The sequence below is a fragment of the Stenella coeruleoalba genome (genome assembly GCF_951394435.1).
Source record: "Stenella coeruleoalba genome assembly, chromosome: 15".
NCBI classification, from domain to species: Eukaryota; Metazoa; Chordata; class Mammalia; order Artiodactyla; family Delphinidae; genus Stenella; species Stenella coeruleoalba.
This window is the reverse complement of record NC_137161.1, coordinates 10,222,831-10,246,857: the sequence shown is the minus strand read 5'-3', so window position 1 is coordinate 10,246,857 and position 24,027 is coordinate 10,222,831. Positions and strand designations below refer to the sequence as shown.

Genomic DNA, 24,027 nt, shown 5'->3' with positions numbered 1-24,027 from the left:
GTTCTCTGGTGGCCCTCCCCAGCCAATAACCCTCATTCAGGGGGACCCGCTCGCCTGCCTTCTCTCGCTATAGCCTGGGTTTGCCTGCTTTGACCATTGTATAAATAAAACCGTCCGAGATGTACATGTCACAGTTTTCCTCAACCTTATGTCTGAGATTAACCATGTCGTATGCATCTGCACTTTCTTTTGCATCTCTGTGTAACAGTCCATCAAATGATGACATCAGACTTTACTTGCCTGGTCACCTTGCCATACCGCCTCCGTTTTTCAAGAAGACAGGCATGTGAGATTGAACTTGTGCTTCAGGGAGATCTGTCTCTAAGAAAAGACAGTCTCTCCGCATTTGTCACGCAGTACTCAACAGAGAGCGACTTCCTCGCCCAAAGGAAAAGGAAAGATCTGGGCAGAAGAATTAGCCAGAAGTAGACCTCAGATAATCCTTCCTCAGAAACAGGGCTTGCGTGGCTACCCCGCCTCTCCGTCAAAGCCCTGCACAAGGCGACACGGGCACGGCCACCTTCCTTGCTTTCCTTCCTCTAACTCGCTCAGCAAAGGCCCCCTCGCCTTTACGCCAGCCCCTCAAAGAGCTGTACCCTTTATGGAGTCCTACAACCCCTGTCACGGCCTGCGAAGCTGATTTCCACCTTTCTTTCAGGCACCTTGAAATCCAAGTGGAAACTTCCACTTGAAGACAGTGGGGCCCCATAACCCTGGGCCAGGGGCAGAGACTTAAAATTAATACCTGATCGACAGATGGGTGTTTTATTTACACTCGTCCCCAGGAGCTTTCACTTTGGTGCCGTGTTCCCCGAGGGCGGGCACACTTCATCCGTGGCCCCTGCCAAGCCCGGTCATTAATGACATTCCTCCTTTCTCCTTGGCAACGGAGGTGATGTCACCTGTTGCGGATTTCAGACCCTCATCCCACCTTCTTAGGATCACACAGGTAAAAAACAGCCCCTTTCTGAAGTCTTTACAATGACTTTCGCAGGCACTGCAGACTTAAAGCGTTCCCCACCTCCTCGTCTAACGGGCACCCTTTTTCAGCACACCCAAGCAGGTTTGTTTTGATAAGGACCTTTATAAACCCTGAGCTTTGCAGGCAACTTTCTGACTTCAGACAGCTCACTCAGGCGTGGCTCAATTAAAATTCACACAGAAGGACTGGCTTTTAGAAATATGTCATATTAACTAAAACAGGTCCAGGTGAGAAAATGCTCTTTCCCCAAACCTCAGACTAGGACGCATGGAGGGTCCCCAAATGCCAACTCGGGAAAAGCAATCTCTCTGCTCTTCCTGTAGCTTCCCGTCTACCTTTGATATATTTCTCTTGCAGAGGAAAAAAAGCACTAAAGGTCCAAGGCATAGGACTTTAGATCTAAATGCCAGTCTGTAGGAGATGCAAGGGACAAAGGAACACGTTAAAAAAACACCACAGGGGTGCCACTGGCAAAATCCACCACGTGGAGAACAGCACAGGAAAAACGACCCTGCTTCTTCCACAGATAAACGGCAAGAAAACAGACTGATGGCGATTTTTATAAAATAAAAGAGACATAAATGGCCATGTCAACCAATTACACTGTGAGGATCTCGGTTCAAACAAATGAACCATAAAAAGATCCTTGTGAGACAAGCAGGAAATTTAAACACTGGACATTTGAAGTTAAGTATTATTCCTTTTCAGGTTTGATAATGGTGTTTGATTTTTTTTCAAGAGCCCTTACTTTTGAGCTACATACTATTTATTAATAAAATATTATGCCACCTGGAATGTGATTTAAAGTAAGCAGGGGTGGAGATGCGGAGAATACACTGAGGCAGAGATGACATAAGATTGGCCTTATGTTGATAATTGTTGAAGCTGGGCACGTGGGAACATGGGAGTTAACTATACCACTGTCTCTACTTTTCCATATATTTGGAAAAGTTCGTAATAAAAGTTCAGGAAAAAGTCAAAGGCAGTTCCTCTTGCTTTGGGGGAACCTATGTGGGGCTCTGCTCCAGGCAGGAAAGCTCACAGCCCCTGACGCATCCCAGGAAGAGCCTCAGGACCGAGTCTTGCCTTCTTCCCTGAGCTCAGTTTGGGAACAATCGGCAAAAACCGAACCTCGCACTAGCCCAGGGAAGCCGAGTTTGGCTGGAGCTCTGTGGAGCCCTGTGGCTATTTCCTGTGCTGGGCAGAGAGGAAAGAGGAAGTCCCTTCGTGGGGGGAAGCCACAAGGCATCAATCACGCTGCACTTTCCAAGGCTGCCTCTTCCTGGCCCTGGCTCAGGGGGTCCTGGGGGGCCAGGGCAGGACACCTGGGGAGGCCCTGCCTCTCACAGAGGCAGCCACAGGGAACCTTGCAGCCTGCGAGTCAGGTCAACTGAGAAAGCTTTTGCAGCCGGCCAAGCTCTGGGGCTGAGGCAGGGGCCCAATGAGTCAGAACTGATCGTACGTAAGTTGGATAACCTGCTGTGATGCCAACTGAAGCCCAACAGCCAGTGGCTCCTCGCCAAAGAGCATCTTCTCTTAAGACTCGGGATTCATCAAAGGCCAAGGCAAAGACTCTCTCCTCCAAGGAACCAATGCTCTCAAGAAGTCAGGCGAGCCAGAAGACATCTCGAAGCCCACCACCACGGCCACCCGACACTCACACAGCCCCGCTGCCTGCACTTAATCACACCGCCTCGTGGGCACCTGCCATCTCCACCCCCATTTCACAGATGAGAAAACACAAGCGCAGGGGATCAAAATCACCTGCCCTGAGGCATACCACTAATAAGGAATTATGCAACTTTTCATCCATTTATTGGGCAACGATTTATTGCATGCTTGCTAATGCCAGGTACTTTTGCTTGGCCAAGGTCACGCAGGTAGGAGACAGCTAAGTCAGAATTTCAAGCCAGGATTCCCAGATTTCAGATCTGGCGCTCTGACTTGCTGAGCCAATGGCCCCTGGAGTTGGGGGGAACATGTACCCCAGGAGGCATGCATGACAATCTACTGGGATGTAGAAAGAAATACAGGAACAGCAGAACTCCCGTTTATATGCTGTCCTTTCCCACTTTCATTTTTGTTGCATGTTTTAGGAGTATAATCCCATTAGGACAGCAGTGAACATACAATTGATAAGTACATAAATAGCAAAACATACGAGATGAATGCACCCCATGCTGGCGTACAGGGGACCCAGGAACGCTGGAGTCAGTGAGATACTGGCTGAGCTGTAGTGCTGAGGGCAGAGACTGGGATCCTCACTGCCTGGGTTCGAGGCCTGCCCTGCCATGTACCGCTCAATGACTCTCAGCAAAAGTTAACTGACCCCCAAGGAGTCTGACTTCACCGGTCCTGGGTACAGCTGGAACAGTCTAGTGTGTAGCCAGGATTGAGGACCACTGGCCACCAATGCTGCATTTTTCCAATTTATTCAACCCCATCACCGTACAGGACTAAAAAGCCTTGGGAACAAACTCAAGTAACACAGCTTTAAGAGTCTAAGAACCTCTACTCCAGATCAAAAGCTAAGGCCACCTTAAGAACAGAAGGCCTTTAATTTGGAAGCTGGGATGGCATGTGTGCAATAGCAAAGCGTGATTAAGGCAACTTTCTCCCTAGTCCTTTTGACTCCCTTGACGAGGCCGCGGCTCAGTTCAGCCCTCATTTCACCTTTCCAGCTGCACCTGGAGACACTATTTGTACAAAGCAAGCTTATTAAGGCCTGTCCTTAACTCGACACAGACGGCAACGTCTCTGAATGTCACATGTGTTTAGCGGACTGCTTGCTTAGGGTAGAGCTCTATTTATAGTAAGCACCAAAAAAAAACCCCATGATACTATATCCCAGCACCTCATTTGTCCCAATTTGTTTACCAGGCTGTGGCCCACATTGGCCTGGGGGCCAGGCAAGGGCAGGACCGCATCTCATTCGTCTCTGTACCCCTACAGGGCCTGGCACAAAACCAGCATTCAGTGAGCGAGTGCTGAAAGAATGAGGTTTAAATTGTGCCCTGTGAATGGGCTGGGAGCAGGTGGCCCTGAGTCGAAGTGCAGGGGACGTTAGGGCTCCAGCAGGGCCTGTGACTGTACTTGGAAATGGTATAAAAGGTGCGCTGGGGGCAGAGGGGATGCTGGCTGGGGTGGGGATTTGTGGAGGGGGGAGCCGTGCAGGAGGGTGTGCACATCTGCAGTGTGCTCCTACAGCGTATGGGATCTATGGCTTTTATCAGCCTTTCAAAGGGCTGTGACCCGAAGAGTTTAAGGATCACCAGAGTAAACTTTACAAGCAATGACCAGGAGTCCATTTTCCTTTCTGAAAGGTCAAAGTTAATGCCACGTGCATCGGCTTACCAGGAATCGGAGGAGGGACACACCAGACCCACTGAGGTAGACTAGAAGCAAGCGCTCCTGACATGTCAGTCCCAACGCAGCCCGGAGGAGATCTGGCACCTCTGCGAGGTGACCGGGTGTTCCCAGGACCAGCCCGTCTCTCCCAGTGTATTACAGGTTGGGAGAAGTAAGACTGCATTGACTTCACAAGCACACACGAAGAAATTAAACTTCTGATCTGTCTGATCACAGCCAGCACACCTCTCCCCTCCAAGGTGGGCTCAGTAGCACTGGTCAGGACTCCCATGGTCCCGTCCCCATTCTTTCTATCAATATTACTACATACTTAGCTCTCTCCCTCAGTAGAAAAAAAATAAGAGTTTACTTTGAATGCCTCTAGACAAATACATCTGAAAATCCAGAGAGGGGAAATAATTTCTTAGAAAGATAAAGTTTACCAAAATTGACTCCAGTAGAAATAGAAAAGGTAAACAGACCAGTTCCCATAGACACAATCAAGAAAGCTATCGCAGAACCAGCCCATAAAAGGCACCAGATCTAGATGGCATCACAGAGGAATTCTATCGCAACTGTAGAAACTGGATAGTCCCAATAATACACATGCCGTTCCTGAACATAGAGAAGGAAAGAAATTTAAACCTAACAGCATACCAGAATGGACATTACAGACAAGTATCACTCATACATACCGCTAAAAGAAATCCTGAACAAAATATTATCCAGTAGATGCCGGCCCCATCACCATAAGAAAATAATACACAGTGAGCAAGTGGGGTTGATACCAGGAATATTTCAATATTAGGAAATCTATTAATATAAGTGATCTTAGAAGAATAAAATCATATTTTTCCAGAGATGCTAAAACGTCTACGGCATAACTCAACTCCCATTCTTAATCAAAACTCTCATGAAAATAGAAATGGATGAATACTTCCTTAACCTAACTAAATACATATGTCTCGATTCCAAAGCCAACACTGAAGGTACTCCTGCTGGGGTCAGGAACAAAGCAAAGATGTCTACTTTCCAGTACCAGGTAGATGCTACTGGAGGTACTAGTCAATGCAATTAGACGAGAGAAAACAATTAGAGGCTCTAACTCATTGAGGGCAGGGACTGAGTCTCATTTCCTATTATATCCCCAGGATCTAACACCATAGGTGCTCAATAGTTAGATGGATGAGTAAATGAATAATGACTCACATTACTGAACACCTCTATTAACAAAATCAAGGCTTTAGTAAAAAGCTAGTAAGAAATCACACTCTGTGTTAACTGATTTAAGTGGGTTAAGCCATTCAAGGCAAACACCACCATGAGGTGAGCACTATCATTTCAGTCACGTGACAGCTGAGCAAACAGAGGTCCAGAGAGGTTAGATGACTTTTCCAAGATCACTCTGTTGGTAAATGTTTTAAATTCCAGTCTTGCATGGTACCAGGCCCCTGACAAACTGCTTTACATGTGTCTCTCATCAAGAGAGGGAACGAGGCACAGAAAACAGGCTCTGGAGCGGGACAGCCAGGTTCGTATTTCAGCTCTGCCGTTTACCAGCCCTGCTTTCTTGGGGAAATTCCTTCACCTGTCTGTGCCTTTGCATCCTCCTCTGTAAAATGAGGGTGACAACAGTGCCTACCTGCTAGGGTCGGAGGGGTGCTACACGAGCTAACAAACACCTGCCACACGTTCAGTCTCCATAAAATGAGCCCCCGACTTGCCCCAAGTTCCCTAAGTGCCGACACCAACTTCTGACAACATCTGGCCCGCGAGCAGTCCCCTTCCCTCTTTGGTTTTTCGCCAAGCCCACGCCCAGATTTAAGCAGAACACCTCAGGTGCGTCACCAACGTACTGTCACCTGGGACAAAGCCCAGTAGCAAGATAAGGGCTAGTGCTGGCCCTTGGGGAGACCCATCATGTGGAAGAAGAGAGAGGGGACTGCTGTTAACATCTGGGTGAGCCAGACCCACACCTGGTACAGCTCGCTTTAGCCTCTCAAGGCTCCCGACACCCCTTCTCTTCCTGAGCCACGATGTTTCTGTGCTGCCCACTTCCCAGCAAGGGGTCATTATTTTACAGATTTCAGAGCACGATGCCTCACTCCTCAAGTGAGGCTGCACACAGTGACCTCCTTCCAAAGAGCACAGTTCAGAAAGGAGGAACCTTACAGTGGAGGAACCTGCCAAAGGCTACCTCGGCCAGGTGGTCAAGGCCATCATCAGTAGTGATAAATCATGTTGACAGCAGGCACCCTCGATATGATGTGATGGAAATGGTCACTTTACCTCTGTGGTCTTCCTCCCCCAAAACCCATAGCCCTGTCTAACCATAAGAAAAACATAAGACCCCATTGAAGGGACATTCTACAATGTACTTTATCAGTACTCCTCAAAACTGTCAAGCTCATGAAAAAAAAATAAAATAAAATAAAAAACGACAGTCTGAATGCGAATAAAGTACGGACTTAGGTCCACACTACTGTATCATAATATTGGCTCATTAATTTATAACAAATGTATCAACTACTGTAAGATGCTCATCATATAGGGGGCTTGGTGCGGTGCTGGGTATATGAGAACTTGCCGTACTATCTTTACAACTTTTCTGTAAATCTAAAACTGGTCCAAAAACTAAAGTTTATTTTTAAGAAATAGATTCTGGGGCCTTCATTGTGGTCATTTAGACACCCATCTGGCAGCCACCAGCACCCCTTGCTAAGAAAAACTATAAAAAGCACCTCCCATCGGATTTGGCTTGGAAACTGTTTCCCCGGAAATCTCCCCCCACTGCAGGAAAAAAAAAAAAAAATCGTTGATTGTGAATCTGGGAGGGGTGTAAGTATTAGTTCCCTGCAAAACAGGAGTTTAATCTCAACAAACAGCAAGACCACTGATGCTAGAGGGATCGTTTGCAGATTCTTAACTGTATCTTTTCAAAGCAAAGGATGGCCTCCGGATTGCAACTCAAGAAGACCGGTCTCTTTGGCTGGATAATTATTTCCACCTCCAGCCAAAACAGAGAATAATTACGAATTACCGTCTTCACTTGGTATCCGAGCGAGGGCGTCTCTGAAATCAAAGCAAGCCCCTCACCTAAGGAGCTTCACCTGAAGACGCTGTGGAAGGAAAGTTCAAACTTCTCTGCCTAACCCAGCATCTCTGGGAAACAGCAAGCCCCGGAGAGTCTGGAAAAGGCCTCCTACACATAGCAGGCAGCACAACCCCTTCCTGCTTTCCCTAATGCAGCCAAGCCCAAGTGCATCTGGAAGTTACCACCAGGCCTGCCCCAGAGGCTTCAATAAGCACTGGCTGGGCTAGGCTGTCAAAATCAGGAAGCCTAGTTGGGTTGTTTTTTTTTTCCAAGACAACCTGCTAACCAGAAAAATACAGTGAGGTTGGGTGTACCACCTTCTCCTTCTGACCAAGGCTCCTGTTAAACACGTGAAATGACGGGCCAGCCTGGGGAAATCCCCGGTCCCCAGCGCAGAGCGCACTTGAAGGCACAGACCGACAGGTCGCTGAGGCAGGAACAGCCTGCATCTTCCTGAATCCACAACCGCCCACGGCCATGATGACCGCGGGGTGGGGGATCCCTGAATAAAGCTCACACTGAGCCATGGGGGTGATGTGCAAACACAGCGGCAGACCCGAGGGAGGAAATGGGCCGGCCGCCTAAGATGAAGTCAAACCACCCCCCAGCACTAGATACAGACAACCTCTTCCTCAGTGTCAACACAAAGTCCCCAACGACGGGCTCGCACGCGGTGGTGCCCGGAGGTGGGAGGATCCGCTTCACCTGCCCTCTGTTTGCACCAGCCCCTTCCCACGAACTCCATTCTCTGGCTTCCTCATCTCCTCCCTCCAAAGGCAAACCAGTAGCTTCCTTTGCCCTCTGACGACCAGCTGCAGGCAAGAGGCCAGCTGAGACCCCTGCCACCCTTGGCTTCGCTACCAGTGACAATCAGGGAGAAGTAACTGGAAACCAACGCCCTACCCGGCAGAGTGAGCCTAGCGCCCCCTAAAGGCGGCTGCAGTCCCTGAAGCCTCGCGCCCTCCCTCTCAGCCGGGGGGAGAGGCACCCCCGCCCCGCTCCAGGCCCCCCAGTAAGTGTGACACGTGGGGCAAAACGGGGCCCTGTGTCCACTGTCCAGGCCCAAGCCCCAGCCCGGGCTCGGAGGCCAAGCCGGGGCGAGCCTCCACCGACCTTCGATAGGATTCAAATAGTCATAATCGAAGAGGATGGAAAAGTCGAACTCGTCTTGGGGGCTGCCTCCAGGCTCGTGGCCCGGGGCGCCCCCGCCGTCGGGGTCGGGCTGCGGCTCCTGGGCGTCCATGGCGCGCAGAGCGGCGGGAGGGCGGCGGGCCGGGGGCGAGGGCAGGCTCGGCTGTTTCCTGGGCCCTCGTCGGGGGTGGCGAAGGAGGCAGGAAGCGGGGCGGAGAGGCGGGTGGAGCGGCGGGGTCACTGCCCTCGTGGGAACGCACGCCGGGTCCAGGGACGGCGCGCCTGGCGCAGCGGGTCCTGGACGCTCCTGCGGGAGCTTAGCGGCGGCGGCGGCGGCGCGGGCTTCCTGCTCCGGGAGGCACCTGTTGCAGCCCGGGGAGGGGAGAGGGGAGGCGGGGACAGCGCGGCCGGGTCGGCGGGGGCGGGGCCGCCACCCAGGGACCCGGGGAGGGAGGGGGGAAGGGAGGGGAGGAGTGGCGGGCGGGCCCAGGAGGAAAGAGGCCGCCCCCTGGCCCTGGCCGCACTGCCCCGGCCGCACTACCCGGGCACCGCGCGTAACAACGCGCCGGGGCCACCGCCAGGCGCTCTGGTGCGGCCGCTGCTCCTACCCTCCCCGCGGTGAGCTCTGCGCCCCTGCCGGATCCTCCAGATGAGAAAGCCTCTTGTCGTTTGCCCTCTATGATCGGCTGATCCCAAACTTTTTCCTCTTTTCTAATCTAAGGGGGCGGGGGGAGGGGGGAGGGAGTGCACCCACGCCCTTCTCTTGCAGACTCGTGTCTCCAGGTGCCTCTCTGCCCACAGCTGTGGCATGATTTTCATATACATCAGTCACCTGAGTGCCCCTGAACTCAATTCCCAGGACCTGGGAAAGAATCAGAGATACTCTCAGAGCGCAAGTCCCACCTTTACATCTATACCTCTTGGCCAGGCGCCGGGGACCCAGCATGAACCAGACACTGCTGGGGCTCAGTTTCTGGTGGGGGAAGAGTCATGCAGGAGATAAACAGGGGAGCAAAGATCATCCCCCTAGGGTGTCAGGAGAGAACTCACCAGAGATATAGGGTAAAGGCTGGGGGTTCACGAGGCTTTGGTCACTTCGGTGGTCAGGTAGGGCCTCTCTGGGAAGGTAGCATTTGGTTGAACCAGACTGATGGGAGGATCTGGGGGAAGAGTGTTCCGGCGGTGGGAACCAAAAGAAAGTAAGAGCCAGAAGGTGTTCTTGTGTGGGAGACCAGGAAGGAGGGCAGTGCAGGTGGAGAGGTTGGCAAGTGACAAGTACGCCTGGACGCTTGTTAAAAACACAGATTCCCAGGCCCCTCACTGGAGCCTCTGAAACCCTAAGTCTGGAGTAAAGGCTCAGGGTTGTGTATTTTTAAGCAGGCACCCAAGGTGAATGTTATGAACAGGTACATTTGGGGAACAGTACATAAGAACCTACTACCACCCCCCATGAAACACTTCCAGGGGTCTCGGACCAAGTTAGCTAAAGTCAGAAAACAGACCCACAGGTAAAAACGGTGAGATGAGAGCAGTGGCCTCAACCCTTACGGCACGTTAGCATCACCTGAGACACTTTAAAAAAAAAAAAAGCCTGTTTCCACGTTTCAATCCAAACTCACTGAACTGGAACACCCAAAGCTGTTTTCTGGGGTTTTTTTTAATGACCTCAGATGAATCTAAAGGGCAGCCAGTGTTGAGAATCGCTGGATCAGAAAAGTAGGTGGGAGAGGTTCAAGGAGTCCCTGAGAACCACAGCTTGATCTCAGCTGGGGACTGACTCGAACCCTTCCCCACGTGCCAGAAGTATAGAGAAGATGCGCTCTTCAGGGGGAGCCATCTCTGCTCCGTTAAGGGGTTTGTGTGAAGCTATCAATCATCGTTCATTCCACAGATCTTTGCTGGACACCTGCTTGGTACCTGGCACTGCTACAGATCTTGGGGATGCAGCCAGCAGCAGGACATGGTCTCTACCCTCATCATGTTTCTATCCTGTTAGCAAAGAGACACAGCAATGAATAGGGCTTTCCAAATTGCACTCAGACCAGTGGCTCTTAACCCAAGCTACATATTAGACTCACCTGGAGAGCTGTTCCAAAACTTCAAACGGCTGGGCCCCAGGAGGGGCCAGTTATAATCAGAATGTCTGAGGCCCAGGCATCAGTACTGCGTAAAAGCCCCCCAGATGCTTCCAATGTGTGGCCCGAGGTGAGAATCACTAACAGAGACACAAACCCCATTCCAGGGTCCTGGGCCTGGCTCAAGATTTGCGAACTTTCAGAGTCTTGGGAAGCACTTTCTGGTTGTCAGAGCATAAACAAATCCTCTTCTTTGTTTCCTAAGCATAAGCATACGTATATTGGGTGTATCCAACAAGCATCTTAGGGGTGGCTGATAAATTCAGGTCAGGAGAGGAGGTGACCCAGGCTGCGACGCTTATAGCCAAGTATCTAGAAGGAGATGGATGCTCTTGGGCCCCTACGACAGGACTCAAAATCCAAACCCTGAAACTTGGTCAGGGATAAACAAAGGAACCAACCAGTCCTTGTGATATAGAAAAGGAGAAAGGCTGGTGTCATCCTCAAGCGTCCCTTTTCATCCCTCCATCCATGATGATTAAATGCCTCTAATCTAGTGGACATCTATTGATTTTGCCTCCCTGGCATCATTCCCCACTTCTTCTGATAACAACACCCCAGTGTGTTCCTTTGGGAAACTACTCTTGATACAATCTTGGTAAAATTATCAACCCAGCTGTCCCATACTCCCCTGGCAAAGAAGTGAACAAATGATCCAGGCTTGGCCAATTGGAGAATTTTATCTCCACTAGCCTTATGAGACCCATTAGGGCAGGGGTCAGAGTGCCTCATTCACAGCGTTATGTACAATGGATGTGTGGATATGCAGATGGATAAATGAATGGACAGATGAGTGGATGGATGGATGATGGATGGATGGATGGACAAATGGGTGAATGGATGAATAGATGGATGGATGGATAAATGGATGGATGGATAAGTGGATGGATGGATGGAGGGAGAGTAGATGGATGGATGGATGGGTAAAAGAGTTTGTCCTCGTGCATATAAGATCCTTATATTTCTCTTTAAGGGCCCTCCTCCCTAAGGCTTCCTCTGGCCACCCAACCGTTTGGGCAAGAATCTAAATTCTTACCCCCAACTGATATCCTCTTGAGATACCCAATAATAGGATGAGATAATAAAGGTAAAAATCACTTTACAACTGATAAACTGCTACAAAGTCTTCAGTCTTATGAGAATGGTTCAGGACATTCTAAATAATACTCCAATTGTCTAAGTTGTTCCTCTGAACAGTGGATATATTTTTAAAGTTTCTAGGATCTGCACCAAATCATAGTTCTTTAAGGGAAGGGGTTCAAATTAGGCCCTGACCCATAACAAAGTTTCTGCTAGAGCAGTGGGAAGTAAGAGGGTTTTCTTCTCTAAAGGCCACTTTGAAGGGTGCGGCTTGGGTGTGGGGGAAGGCATATTTTCATTTCCAAAATAAATAATTTGTGTCGTTCAAAGCAAGGGCTGGGGGCAGAATACATGACCTTTATGCATTCAGAGGCCACAGCAGGAAGCTGGGGGGTGGGATAGAGGTCTTGACAGTGCAGCTCTGTCAACCTTCCCTCTGCCCTGCCACTGGCCTCATCGCGGAGGCCCTAGCCTTTTAGTTTTTCTCCGGGTTCCCCAATAGAAGTGCAATGGGAAGCTCGCGAGGCCACTGAGAGTTTGAAACTCCTAGCACACGTCTGACCCTGGCCCAGGAATTCAGCTCCATTCAAGAGCATTTACTCTAGTGTACAATTACAAACTGAGGTAAGCGCCATGGGAGGAAAGAAGATGCCACAGAGCTTAGATCAAGGAAAGCTGATGTTGACGGGGAATTCAGGGAAGGCTTCCCTGGGGAGGTGATATTGAAGCTGAGAACAGAAGGTTGAGTAGAAGTTAGCCAGAGAATAGTGAGCGGAAGAACTAACAGCCAGATGGGAAAGTATGTGCAAAGGCCCTGAGGCAGGAGGAAGTAGGGCGTATTGGAAGAACTGAAAAAAGACTGGAGTGGCAGGTGCTCAGGAACGGACAAGAAGATGGTGTGAGGTAAGGCTCGGGGGTGAGTGGGGCCTGAGGGCCCGTGTGGAGAATTCTGGACCTCAGACCAACGAGGAATGACTCAAGTGTATTAGGCACATACATGACAAGATCATATCTGGGGTTTTAAGCGGTTGCTCTGGGTTCTGCATGGAGAAGAAACTGCAGGGGGCGAGTATTGAAGCAGGAAGACCAATTAGGAGGTTCATACAGTCATCCAGGCAAGAGAAAGTGGGGTGTGAACTATGGTGAGGGCAGCTGAGATAGAAAACAGTGGAAGCACATGAGATGCATACTCTCATCCTTGAGTTATCTCTTTTCCTCTTCCAGGTTACCTCTTAGAAGGCAGCATTGCACGTGAATACAAATACCTGAGGTGCACCACCCTCTGGGGCCCTCCCACCCCACTCCAGGTGGCTCTGAGTCCTGAGGCCCCTTCAAGTTGGCCCTGGAAGGACCCCCGCCAACGCAGAGCTCTGCCCTCCTTTCCCCCTTCTGGTACAAAGCTCATTTTTAGCCTCAGCCTGGACCCCTCCCCTGAAATCTGGGCTCACATATCCCACTGTCCACCCAGCATCTCCACGTGGGCATCCAACAGGCCCCTCAAAATACACGTGTCCAAACCAACCCTGTTATCCTCTGAAACCGCTCCTCTCCCACTGTTCCCAGCTCAAATATCACCCTCCCATTCATCCCATTCCCCCACCGAAAACGAAGGAGTAAGTCCTTTATTCCTCGCGTCTGCTCACACCCACGTGCAAACTCTCAGCAAATCAAAAACCCTCAAAACGTAACCCAAATCCCACCGTTTTTCACCAACTTCACTGTTCTTCCTCCCACCCCAGCAATCCTAGCCCCCCACCATCTCTCACCCGGACGAGTATGATAGCCTCCTCCCTGGTCTCCCTCCTCCCTCCTCCCTTCCACTTTGGCCCTTACATGGAGCAGAGAAAGGGATCCTTTCAAAATATACATCCGATAAACCTCCCACGGCTTCCCATTAAGTTGAGAATTAAACACAAGCACCTTGACCTACAAGGTCCTAGATAAACCACCCCTACCCCAGCTCCCTTTAGGTATTATCTCCTGCCATTTTCCGTTTTCTGACTCCCTTCTGCCACCCCGATCGTCCTTGAAAATGCCAAGCACGACCCCACCCCAGGGCCTTTGCACCTACTATTCCCACTGATATTTGTCACTTCCTTGCTTTGTTCGTTCCTCAGCTCAATGTCAGCTTCCATGACCATCCCCATAAAAACAGCATCCCCTGGCCTCCTCTGTCCCGTGACCCTGCTTTACGTTCCTCATAGCCCTTATCTCTGCAGCATGTTTTATTCATACGTTCATCTTTTACTCATTCCGAACCCCACATCCTGACAACCCCCATCGCAATAAAAGCCTGACTATAAGTAGGCACTGAAACGTGTTTAATCCGAAAAGTAGGAATTTTCTTTACCAGATTCCAAAACGCGATCTCCCCTCAATTTAAGCACATCCTGGGATTACCACCCTAGTTGCTAATATTTTAATTTATAGATGGATGCATTTGACTCCACCAGGGCTGGAACCAGAGTGAGGCGAGTGAGGCAAAATTTAAGAGGGCACCAAACACCTCAATAATTGAATATATTACGTTTTCATGAAATGTTTTTTAAAAACCAAAATTAAAGCAAAAAAAACCCATGGTGAGCAAAATCGTTACATTTCGAATAAAGACAGAATCAGTAATAGTGCTGTGCAGAGTTGTACTGGACCCTGAAGCAAAGGGAAGATGAGTAATACTGATCCCGTCTTTATTTAATATTTCTATTTTTGGTTCATCTTGGATTTTTTGCATCAATTTTGATTTCTAAAATATTCCATGAAAATATTATTCATTTTGATCCCTTGAGTTTTTCAGCGCCCCCTTCCACGTTGCCTCCACACAAAGCCATTTTCCAGGAATGAGCTCCTTATGAATTGGGGCAACAACAAGAGAGTTTCAAACTTGACTTTCACTCCAATCTATGATGGACATCATCTTTTGAAACCTGAACAGGACTTCTCTGCTGTGAGGTAACTAATTTCCAGGAGGCAATTTTAGCTGAAGGCGGTTTGTTAAAATTGCCGGGCCCCCGGGACAGGCACTGAGGGTAAAACTCTAGGAAAGCAGGGATCTGCTAAAAGCCGGAACCCAAACCAAGGTGTGGACTGTAAGAAGATGCCACCTCAGACAGCAGGGGTGCTCACAGGTCTGCAGTAGCCCAGCCAAACCCATCCTGCAGGCATGGTATGTTTGGCCTTGCCCGTAATTTTTTTTTTTTTTTAAATCTGAACTAACAGTTTTTTAATTGAGAGGCTTTCATTTAAAAATCCAAGTGTCCGATGTCTCCCCCAAAATGGGAAGATCAGGCCACAATACGCAGGGTCTGTATTCCCAGGTGGATCCGTCATCTGGGGCTGAGTAGATGCTGCCTCCTTCAGACAATCCTATTGCTCTGGGGTCACCACTGCCCCACGCAGCTGCCCCTGTCCGTCCCCGTGAGCACGTGAGCTCCAGACCTTGGTCTCCAGGCTCTTAACTCCTTCTCCCTAGGCCCTGCTCACCTACTTTGTCCTGGCTTTGTTTGTCCTCCTCATTCCTTGCTTCGTAGCGCGTTCCCCTCTGCCTTATGGAACTGATATTTACAGGAGAGCACGAAGAGCACACTCACCTAGCCCTTAAACTACCGTCCTTGCCTTTTATTAAACAGGAGGTACCACCATCCCTCTGCCAGGGGAGCTTCATCTTCTACTGCATCAGAGCCTTAATGGCAGGCAGCAGAGGGTGGATTAGTTAGGGAATGGAGCATTGGTTAGTCTTTGCCCAGCCCCACAACTATTTCTCAACCGTCTGCCTTTTCCCTCTCTCCGCCATCACCCTTCTGTCAGCCAGGCTGTCTTCCTAGATGACCGCACCCCCAGTATCGTGATGCTCATCTCCAGCCTCTCTCCTGCCCTGGTCTTGCAGACTCGAACATCTGTGTCGATTTCATAATCTTTGAAGTCAGGGAGTGACGCACACAAGCAAGCTAACTTCAGGGATCTCCAGGCCACCCTCCACCAGCCTCCCTCCAGCACAATCACACCCCAGAGCATCTCCCACCCTCCCACGCCCCCCCAGAAAGCACATGGCATCGGCTCTTGCCCTCTCTCTCTTAAACTCCTCTATCAGCACAGCCATTAGACTTCATGGAAACTTTTAGTTCCTTTGCATGTAAATGGCTTCACACACAATTGTCTCTTTATCTGACTTTGGAAAAAAAAAATCTTTATCTGACTTTCAAATGCAAATGAGAGCTTCTTATATATCTTGGATATTCTCCACACCACCTAGCCAGTGTCTTGCAATAGCAGGTCCTCCACAAACCCTTCTGAACTCATTGGTTGAGTGATTGAACTAGGTCATCCAGAAAAGACCCCAAAGATTTGGTAGGAAATGGATTTATCCCAATCAGGAAGGACACTTGAAGGTTAGTAGGCTGAAGGAAAGTAACAACTTGAATTTAAAACAATAAAATAATAGTGTAAATGGCAGCTAACAGGAACTGACCGCTTTATACACACTGAGAGCATCACAGCCGTGATCTTCAAACCTCAAAGCACCCGCCATGTGTAAAGATTACTATCACCCCCGCTGTTCAGTTAAAGAAACTAAGGCACGGAGTAGGTTGTGATGTTACTTTTGAAGACACACATGCCACCACGGAAGTGGTTTTGTCCCACACCAGTCTGATACTGAGTCACACTGTTCCTGGGTTATTAGCTAAGTGTGGATGCACTAAGGGACATTTTTGGACCAAGATGAAACGCTGCGAAAAGTCTTACAACTCCCAGTGATAGCAGAGAGGGAAAGGGGAGCTGGCGTGGGGAATCCAGGCTGGGCCAAGAGGAAGACCCATTGGAAACAGTTCATATCATTCACAAAATTAATAGCATCTACCCTCAGGTGCCAAAGACAGGGACCATCCCTGCAGAACCCCGGGGCTCAAGGGAACACAGTCTGAGAACCGAAAAGGAGAACGCTCTACAGACAGTTGGTACAGAAGTACCAACTCCTTCCCACTTCCTCCTCCCCACACTGGTCCCGGCTCCTGTCATCTCCTGCCCAGGCCACCACCTGTGGCCGTCATAGCCTCGCACCTGTATCCTAAGCATCCACTCTTACCTGGCTAAAGGACATTTTCCACTTAAAGGTCAGTTGGAGCCTACGAAAAGGCTAATGAGCTCACACCCTCTGCTGCTTCCAATTTCCCCAACGCCTCCCCATTACCATGAGAATGAACTTCACGCTGCTCACAAGATCCTGCTGGGTCCTGCTCTGCCTTGCTTCCTCAATCTGTCTCCTATCACACTTCCCCTCTTCCCCTTTCTGTTCCTGCCACACTGGTCTGGCTGTTCATTGACTACCCCAAGCACATGTCTCTCCTCAAGGCCTCCAGACTCTCTGTTCCTTCTGCCTGGGATGCTTGTCCCCCAGATCCTGTACAGGCAGATGCCTCACCACTCAGAGGTCAATGAATAAGACGTCTCTTTAGAGAGGAGGGGGCCATGCAGTGTGAACTAGCAATCCCTACTCTTGTGTGTTGAACGATTTCCCTCTCCCAAAATATGTTCAAGCCCTAACCTCAGGTACTTGTGACTGTGATCTTATTTGGCAAGAGCGTCTTTGCAGATATGATCAAGTTCAGATGAAGTCCTTAGGGCTAACGGCTCTAATCCAATGACTGGTGTCCTTACAAGAAGAGGACGGAACACACGTACACACAGGAAGAAGGCGGAGAGCAGAGGGATGCAGCAAAAGCCAAGGAACGCCGAGGACCACCAAGGGCCACGAGGAGCTAAAAGAGATACAGAAGGATCCTGCCCTAGAGCCTTCAGAGAGAACACGGCCCGCTGACACCTTGATTTCACACGTTTTGTCTCTGAAACTATGAGAGAGTAGATCTCTGTTGTTTTAAGCCACCCAGTTTGTGGTAATTTGTGATGGCAGCCACAGGAAACTCATACACCCACGCACTACACACCCGTAGATACTGAGTCATTCGCAGCCCTGTCCCCCTATTTTGGTCTCCAGCACTTAACACCACTCCACACTACAGTGGATATTCCTGGTTTGCTCCCTTGATGTTTGCCTGGTGAGGGCAGACACCAGCAGTCTTGTTCACTTTATCCCCAGCATCTTGGTGGGTTACTGGCACAGAGTAGATGCTCAAAACGATGAAGATGAATTCAATGGTCAAGGGGGCTTCTAAGAGGAGATGGGAATGAGGTGGGCCTTGAAGAAAGATGTGAGAAAATGGAGCGGGGACCCCAGGTGGAAGGACCGGCACGGCCGAGGCAGAGGGAAGAAGCGGACCGTGCCAGGGAGTAAGCAGACTGGCGCGGACTGGCTCTGACAGCACGGGCCGCACCGGAAATGGGAGCGCTGGAGCCAAAGAAGCACCCGGCGGGGCTTTGGCCACTGAAAGAGGCTCTGCGGAAATGAGTCTCTGTTGGCAGGTTCCAACCGGAAAGGGAAGGGATGGGGGCCGCCAGGAGCTCCTGAGCGGCCCAGAAAGGCAAGGTGGAAGGCAGGAGGAACTCCCACTGCAAACTGTGGAGGGCGGGCTCCTGGAGGGGCTGCAGCCCCTCTCTCCAGCTCACCGTCTGGCCGGGTGATCCTGCTGCAGGAAGCAGGAGAGATAGGCCCGTGCGGCCCTTAAATGCTGAGCTGTGGGCATCAGCTCTGTCCTCTAAATGCCTTGCTCGCGCCCTGTCTTGGTCTCCTGCTCCTGAAATGGGAGGATCGTATTCCGTACCAGCCTCTCAGGTTGTTTTGTGAGAATCCACTGAGAGAATATCTGTAAAGTGCCTGGCCCTACAGTACGTGTCTGGTAGGGAGAACAGATCCCCTTCCGCTATGATTATTCAGCCTAACAGGGATCAACATGGTGGAGTGCGATTGGTTCCATGCTTTGCAATTAGCGATGTGACCCTGGGGCGGTGGCTACCCCTCCCTGTGCAAGATGGGGTCATAACTGGTTGAGGACCAATGAGGCGGCCCGTGGGAAGCTCTGGGGATGGGGCCTGGCACATGCGTGGCACACAGTAAGTGCGGGCTGCGGTTTTTGTTGTTTGGGGCTGACTCATTCCAGAGAACAACACGAGGGCGTGTGCCTGGTAGGTGACCCAGCACGAAGGCCGCCTAGGTCACCAGCCCTTGGTGGGAAAACATGGAAGTCAAAACCTCTGTCACTGTCAAAAGGAGGCAGAAGCGAGTGAGCCAGAAAGATGGCACCGTGCTTCAGAGTTTGTCTTTTTTATATAATTTTTTTTGATGTGGACCATTTTTAAAGTCTTTTTTGAATTTGTTACAATATTGCTTCTGTTTTATGTTTTTTGGCACGTGGGATCTTAACTCCCCGACCAGGGATCGAACCCACAACCCCTGTGTTGGATGGCAAAGCCTTAACCACTGGACCACCAGGGAAGCCCCCAGAGTTTAAGTCTTAATTCTGTGGCCTTAACAGGTCATATCACCCCTACTGTGCCTCATTCATTCATTCATTCATTCCTCCATCCATTGAACAAAGAAAGTACTGAGCACCTACTAAGTAGCAGGCACTGTTCCAGGCACTGGGGCCACAAGGGTGAATAAGACAGTTGTGGTTTCTGGTTCCCGGAGTTCAAGTCTGGAGGAAGACAGAGACAGGGCACGGACAACGACCACCAGTGTGATGAGTACAGGGTGGGGCAGCGCCAGGGTGGAGGCCCGGGGAGCCCAGAGGAGGCCTCCTCTCTAGTCTGGGCAGTTGGAGTCTCAAATTCCTGTTCTAGCAAAGGAACAAAACTAGGAACCTGCCTGGCTTCTTCCAGGTTGAGAAGTGAAATAATCACTCGTGTGTGTAGTAAGAGAGAGCCAGCCAATGAGAATATGTGTGGGGAGGCACTCGGTAACTGTTTTTTTAGGTTGGATTTTTGGGGGGGTGTGTGTGGGGATAAATATTGAATTAACGAATTGTACACTAATAATAACAGCACTTAGTAATTAAGTGGGCACTTTGAGGTTCATATTGTTTACTAAAAGATTGAAACTCTCCATAGATTGGTAAATGATGGCTGTCCTCCCCCCTTCAAGGGCCTCTGCTGCCTTGAGACCCTCTCTACAATTCAGCAAATAAAGGGTTAAAGCCTTGCCCAGCAGGGGAGTCTCTTGGGACCCCGCTCCTGCTGTGCTGATTGGTTGATACTTCAGTTGTTCACTATATTAACCAATATTACTATCACTTTTTTATATGTGGGGAAACTGAGGCACAGGAGAGTGAAGTTACTTGCACGAGGTCATGCAGCCAGCAAGTGGCAGAGTCAAGATTTGAACCCCTCACTCAGATCTCAAGCTGTTGACGTCTTGGGTGTAGAAACATTACCTGGGATCTACCGGAGGTTCACAGAAACAGGAGACCTGGCCCTGTCCTCAGGAAGCTTACAACCCAGCTGAGGAAAGTCTTAATAAAGGCAGTCGGAGGAGCATCTGGGAAAGTAAGTGATTCTCCCTGAAGTTCTGGGAAGAGAAGGAGAGACCCGGAAGGCCTTGCTGGAGGAGGGGCCATCTGGGTAGCCAGGGAGGGGCTCAGCCAGGAGGAGGGGCCCTTGGACGGGGTCTCAGTTCTGTGTGGACAGAAAGTAGAGCTGGCTTTACAGCCTCCTGGCCATATGGGGACTTTTCTTCCGCTAGTGGAAATGGAAGCACTGTGCTTTCACTTCCCTGAGGTGAGGCAAGGAGCTCTCCCTGACTCACCCTCCGCTTGGGACAAATCAGTGGCTGCCTCAGTTTCCCCGTCTCTAAATGATGGTCATACGCTCCACATCCTCCCACACTTCCTTCTCTTCCAGGATATGTCAAGGAACAACACGGTGTTGGCAAAAAAGCCCAGCACAAGGCTCTGGTCTGCCTCAGTTTCCTCGTCTGTCAAATGATGTGATTAAAAATTATGATAACATTAGTAAGTTCCAGAGACAGCAGAGCATGTGGCCAAGGGCCTGGGTTCGAATTACAGTCTCTACCAGTTCCCTGCTAGGTAGCACTCAGCCAGTTACTGCCCCTCTCTGTGCCTCTCTCCACTCCTCTGCGAAGGAGACACTGATCACAGCACTTGTGGTGTACAGTGGCCCTGACAATTAAAAGGCTTGATACTTGCAAAATACTTCGCCCTGCTGCTTCCAGTCCATACTCATAATGTGGCTGCTCTTACCCCTGCGGAAGGCAACAGAGCCCTTACCGTGCGCCAGGCATTGTGCTACGAACTTACTGTGTGACCACGGGCGACGCTGGCTCTCATCCTCAACTGTCAGAAAATAATAACATCCAGCGTGTATTAACTGCACGTTAAGCCCAGAGGTAAGTGTTTTATATGCATGATTTCATACGATGCTCATGACACCCCTGTGAGGTCATCACTATTCCCTTTTGCAGGTAAGGAAATGGAGGCTTCACAAGCCATAATCTTAGCCCCATCTGTGTCACCGTGAAGCTCCAATAAGTTATAAAGTCCCTTGATGAAAGGTTTAAAGTACTGCATCTCTTCAAAGAATTTTTGCCATGAAATCCAGTTTCTCTATCAATACAAGTCATTGTTTTGCATTTTCAATAGGAATTGCAGCTAACGTTTATCCAGCGTTGACTATAAGCACGGCAGCATTTTAGATGCTTTACGTGTGCTACCTCACTGACTCTCACAATCTCTGTTAAGGGAGACATTATTATTGGCTCCATTTTACAGATGTGGAAACAGAGGCCCAGAGAGGTTAAGTCACTCGCCTAAGATCACACAGCTGCAATGTAGCTAAGCAGAAATCCTAACCCAGGCAGAAGGCAGGGAGTTCGGGTCTGGGAGTGAGCAGAGCTCACCCTGGGTTTGTTTATTCCTGAAATACTTTCCATCATCCCACTTCAGATAAAACTGAACACACCTCTTTCAGATCTTCAGTTTTTCCCAGGCCCTTGACCCAAAACTGCACAGCAAGGTCAGTATTTTCTTGCCATGCAAATATTTCTATTTGCTATTTAATGACCCCACCCATCTGCAGGCACCCTCAGACCTGCCCCTACACTCGTGGTGGTGTTTGAGTTTGAAGGGCCATTTGGGTTTCCCTCAGGAGGCCCCAGTGCAGGGCACGGTTGAAGTGCCTCTCACTCCAGCTACCTTTGATGCCTGGAGTTGCATTCTGTGTGCCCAGTTGCTCTGGCATGCCAAGCGTCGTTTGCCGGGAACAATGCGGTGCCCTGTCTCCCACATGTGGACACACAAACTGGCACACACGTTCTCACAGTCCCTGCACACATGAGCGTGGGCTGGGGAGGCTAGGCGATGCACATGCACACACAGAATACACACACTTCACTTCAAAACATTGAGAGAGGACCAAGTTCACAAACCTGGAGCAGAGGTGTAGCAGCGTCAACAAAATGCGAAGCTTGTGTGAGATCACACAGTAAAACAGACGTCCAATTTCTCTTCCCAGCTCTCGCTCTCTCTCTCCAAATTGACCTAAATTTGGCGTTAGTCTGTCCTCCCACCATCGTAACATCAAATACTGTGTTTCAGTGTATACGGCAATAAAAACCAATTCGCGTCCTTAATATATCTGTCGCCTGTCTCAGAGCATCCCTTTTACAGGTGATGCAATATTAGTAACATTTTTTGGCCATTATGTCATAAGCTTAACCACTAGCAGAGAACAGGATAAACTGGTACCAGTTAAAACATTCAAGGCGCTGGCAGGGTCTTGCTTTCAAAGGCGCAACTCAACTAAAAATATATGTCACTGAGGTCCGCTGTGGCAAAGCGCACCATCTACCTAACCTCAGGCATTTGGTCCCATTCCGGTTTTCAAAAAAAAGCCCCTTAGGTTTATTTACTGAAATTGTCATTTCTCCCCCCTCACCAGAACTTTAATCAGCCACGCAGAGCACAAAACCTACATTCAACTCTGATTTTATGACACGAAGCTAACTCCTCCTACGCATATTTATTTCATTTAACTCTTGCAGCCCTGCCCTCCAGGCAGTGCCCCCCACTATTTGCAGGGCTGGCCTCTGAAAAACACATCACATCGCCTGGTTTCCATTTTTAAAGTCAGATTCATTAGTGTACAGCCTAAACCCCTCCACAATCCCGGCCAGATGGGATATCTTCATATCATATTTGTATACGTTAAGCCCCTCCCGTAATATCCAAGTAGTATGATTCCAGGACAAACTCCAGGAGGAGGGAAAAAGAGACAGAAACACGGAATATAGAGTGTAATCGGATCGCAAAACAAACTGATGGTACATTGCACTTTAAAGGGGGAGCTGGAGGACTGTACCCATGACACACATCAAAAAACGGGAAAGAAAATTGTTTAAATGTCCCAGAGCATCTGCTGCTCTGTTAAAAAGCAAAGTCTTCATTACTAGATTTACTAAATAGTAAAATGCCAAGACTGTTCTCCTAAAAAAAAAAAAAAAGCTAAATAATGATGATGATAAAATGATGATGATAATAATAACACAGCTGAATGGCATCCGCTGTCAAAAGCCCAGCGCGGAAACAGTTAAGCAGCCCGCGGTTAGTAGCGAGAATCCCTCCCGGTGTCCCATGGAGGGGACAATCTTTTTGACAGACTGGCCTGGGGAATCCCGCCTTGGGACACTTCGCTGCCCCCGCGGGAAGTGGTCTGAAGTCGGCTCCCCAGTCTCCCTCCTTGGCCAGGGAGAGGGCGCCTCTCCTCCCGGCCACGCTACCTGTGCGCCCTGGGAAACCGGAGTCCCCGGGCCTCCCCGCGACCTCAGCCAGGAGCTGAAAGCGCTGCCCGGGAAGAGAGCAGAAGGGAAAGGGCTAAGAAGTGGGAGGAGGAAGCGTCTGGAATAGAGGGGGAGTCAGTTACCTTGGTCCACAGACCCCATGATGCGGAGGGGATGGCAGTGCCCCAGTCTGAACGCAGCCTCTCTCTGCATCTGGAGGGGATGGGGTTTCGGCGCGCGGGGTGAGAGGGGTCTGTTTGGGTAGACCAGGAGCCAAGGGGGCGCCGTCCTCTCTAAAGCATGCTCGCGGGGCTGCCCTGGCCGAGGAGCCTGCGAGCGGCCCGGGAGCTGCGCGCCTCCCGCCTCCAGGCTCCCGGCTCCCGGCGCGGCGGAGTCGGCGCGGCTCGGCGCTCCGGCTTACTCGAGAGGGAACGCGACTTCCTTCCCCGCGCTCCGTGTTTATAGGCTTTCAATGCAGTAAAATAACGGGATTCCCTCACTGTTTCCTCCTGTTTATCCAGCGCCATGGAAACCACTGGATCCCGTCCATCTCCAAAACTAAGGGCTTTCCTGCAAA

At 50.0% G+C, this 24,027-nt stretch overlaps 1 protein-coding gene across 3 annotated transcripts in view; it reads right to left on the bottom strand.

Annotated features, from left to right (window-relative positions):
- The window catches only part of NFATC2 (nuclear factor of activated T cells 2), a gene marked incomplete at its 5' end in the record, with an annotated part of 157,827 nt that extends 134,164 nt beyond the window's left edge, over positions 1-23,663 (bottom strand). For 2 of the 3 annotated variants that reach the window (XM_079946392.1, XM_079946391.1), the window contains one exon: positions 8,538-8,896. In XM_079946392.1, coding sequence (XP_079802518.1) covers positions 8,538-8,667 — 130 coding nt within the window. Of the gene's footprint in view, positions 1-8,537; positions 8,897-23,593 lie in introns of those variants that run through there. The other variant, XM_079946393.1, reaches the window with a different exon arrangement.
- Positions 23,664-24,027: the final 364 nt, after the last annotated feature.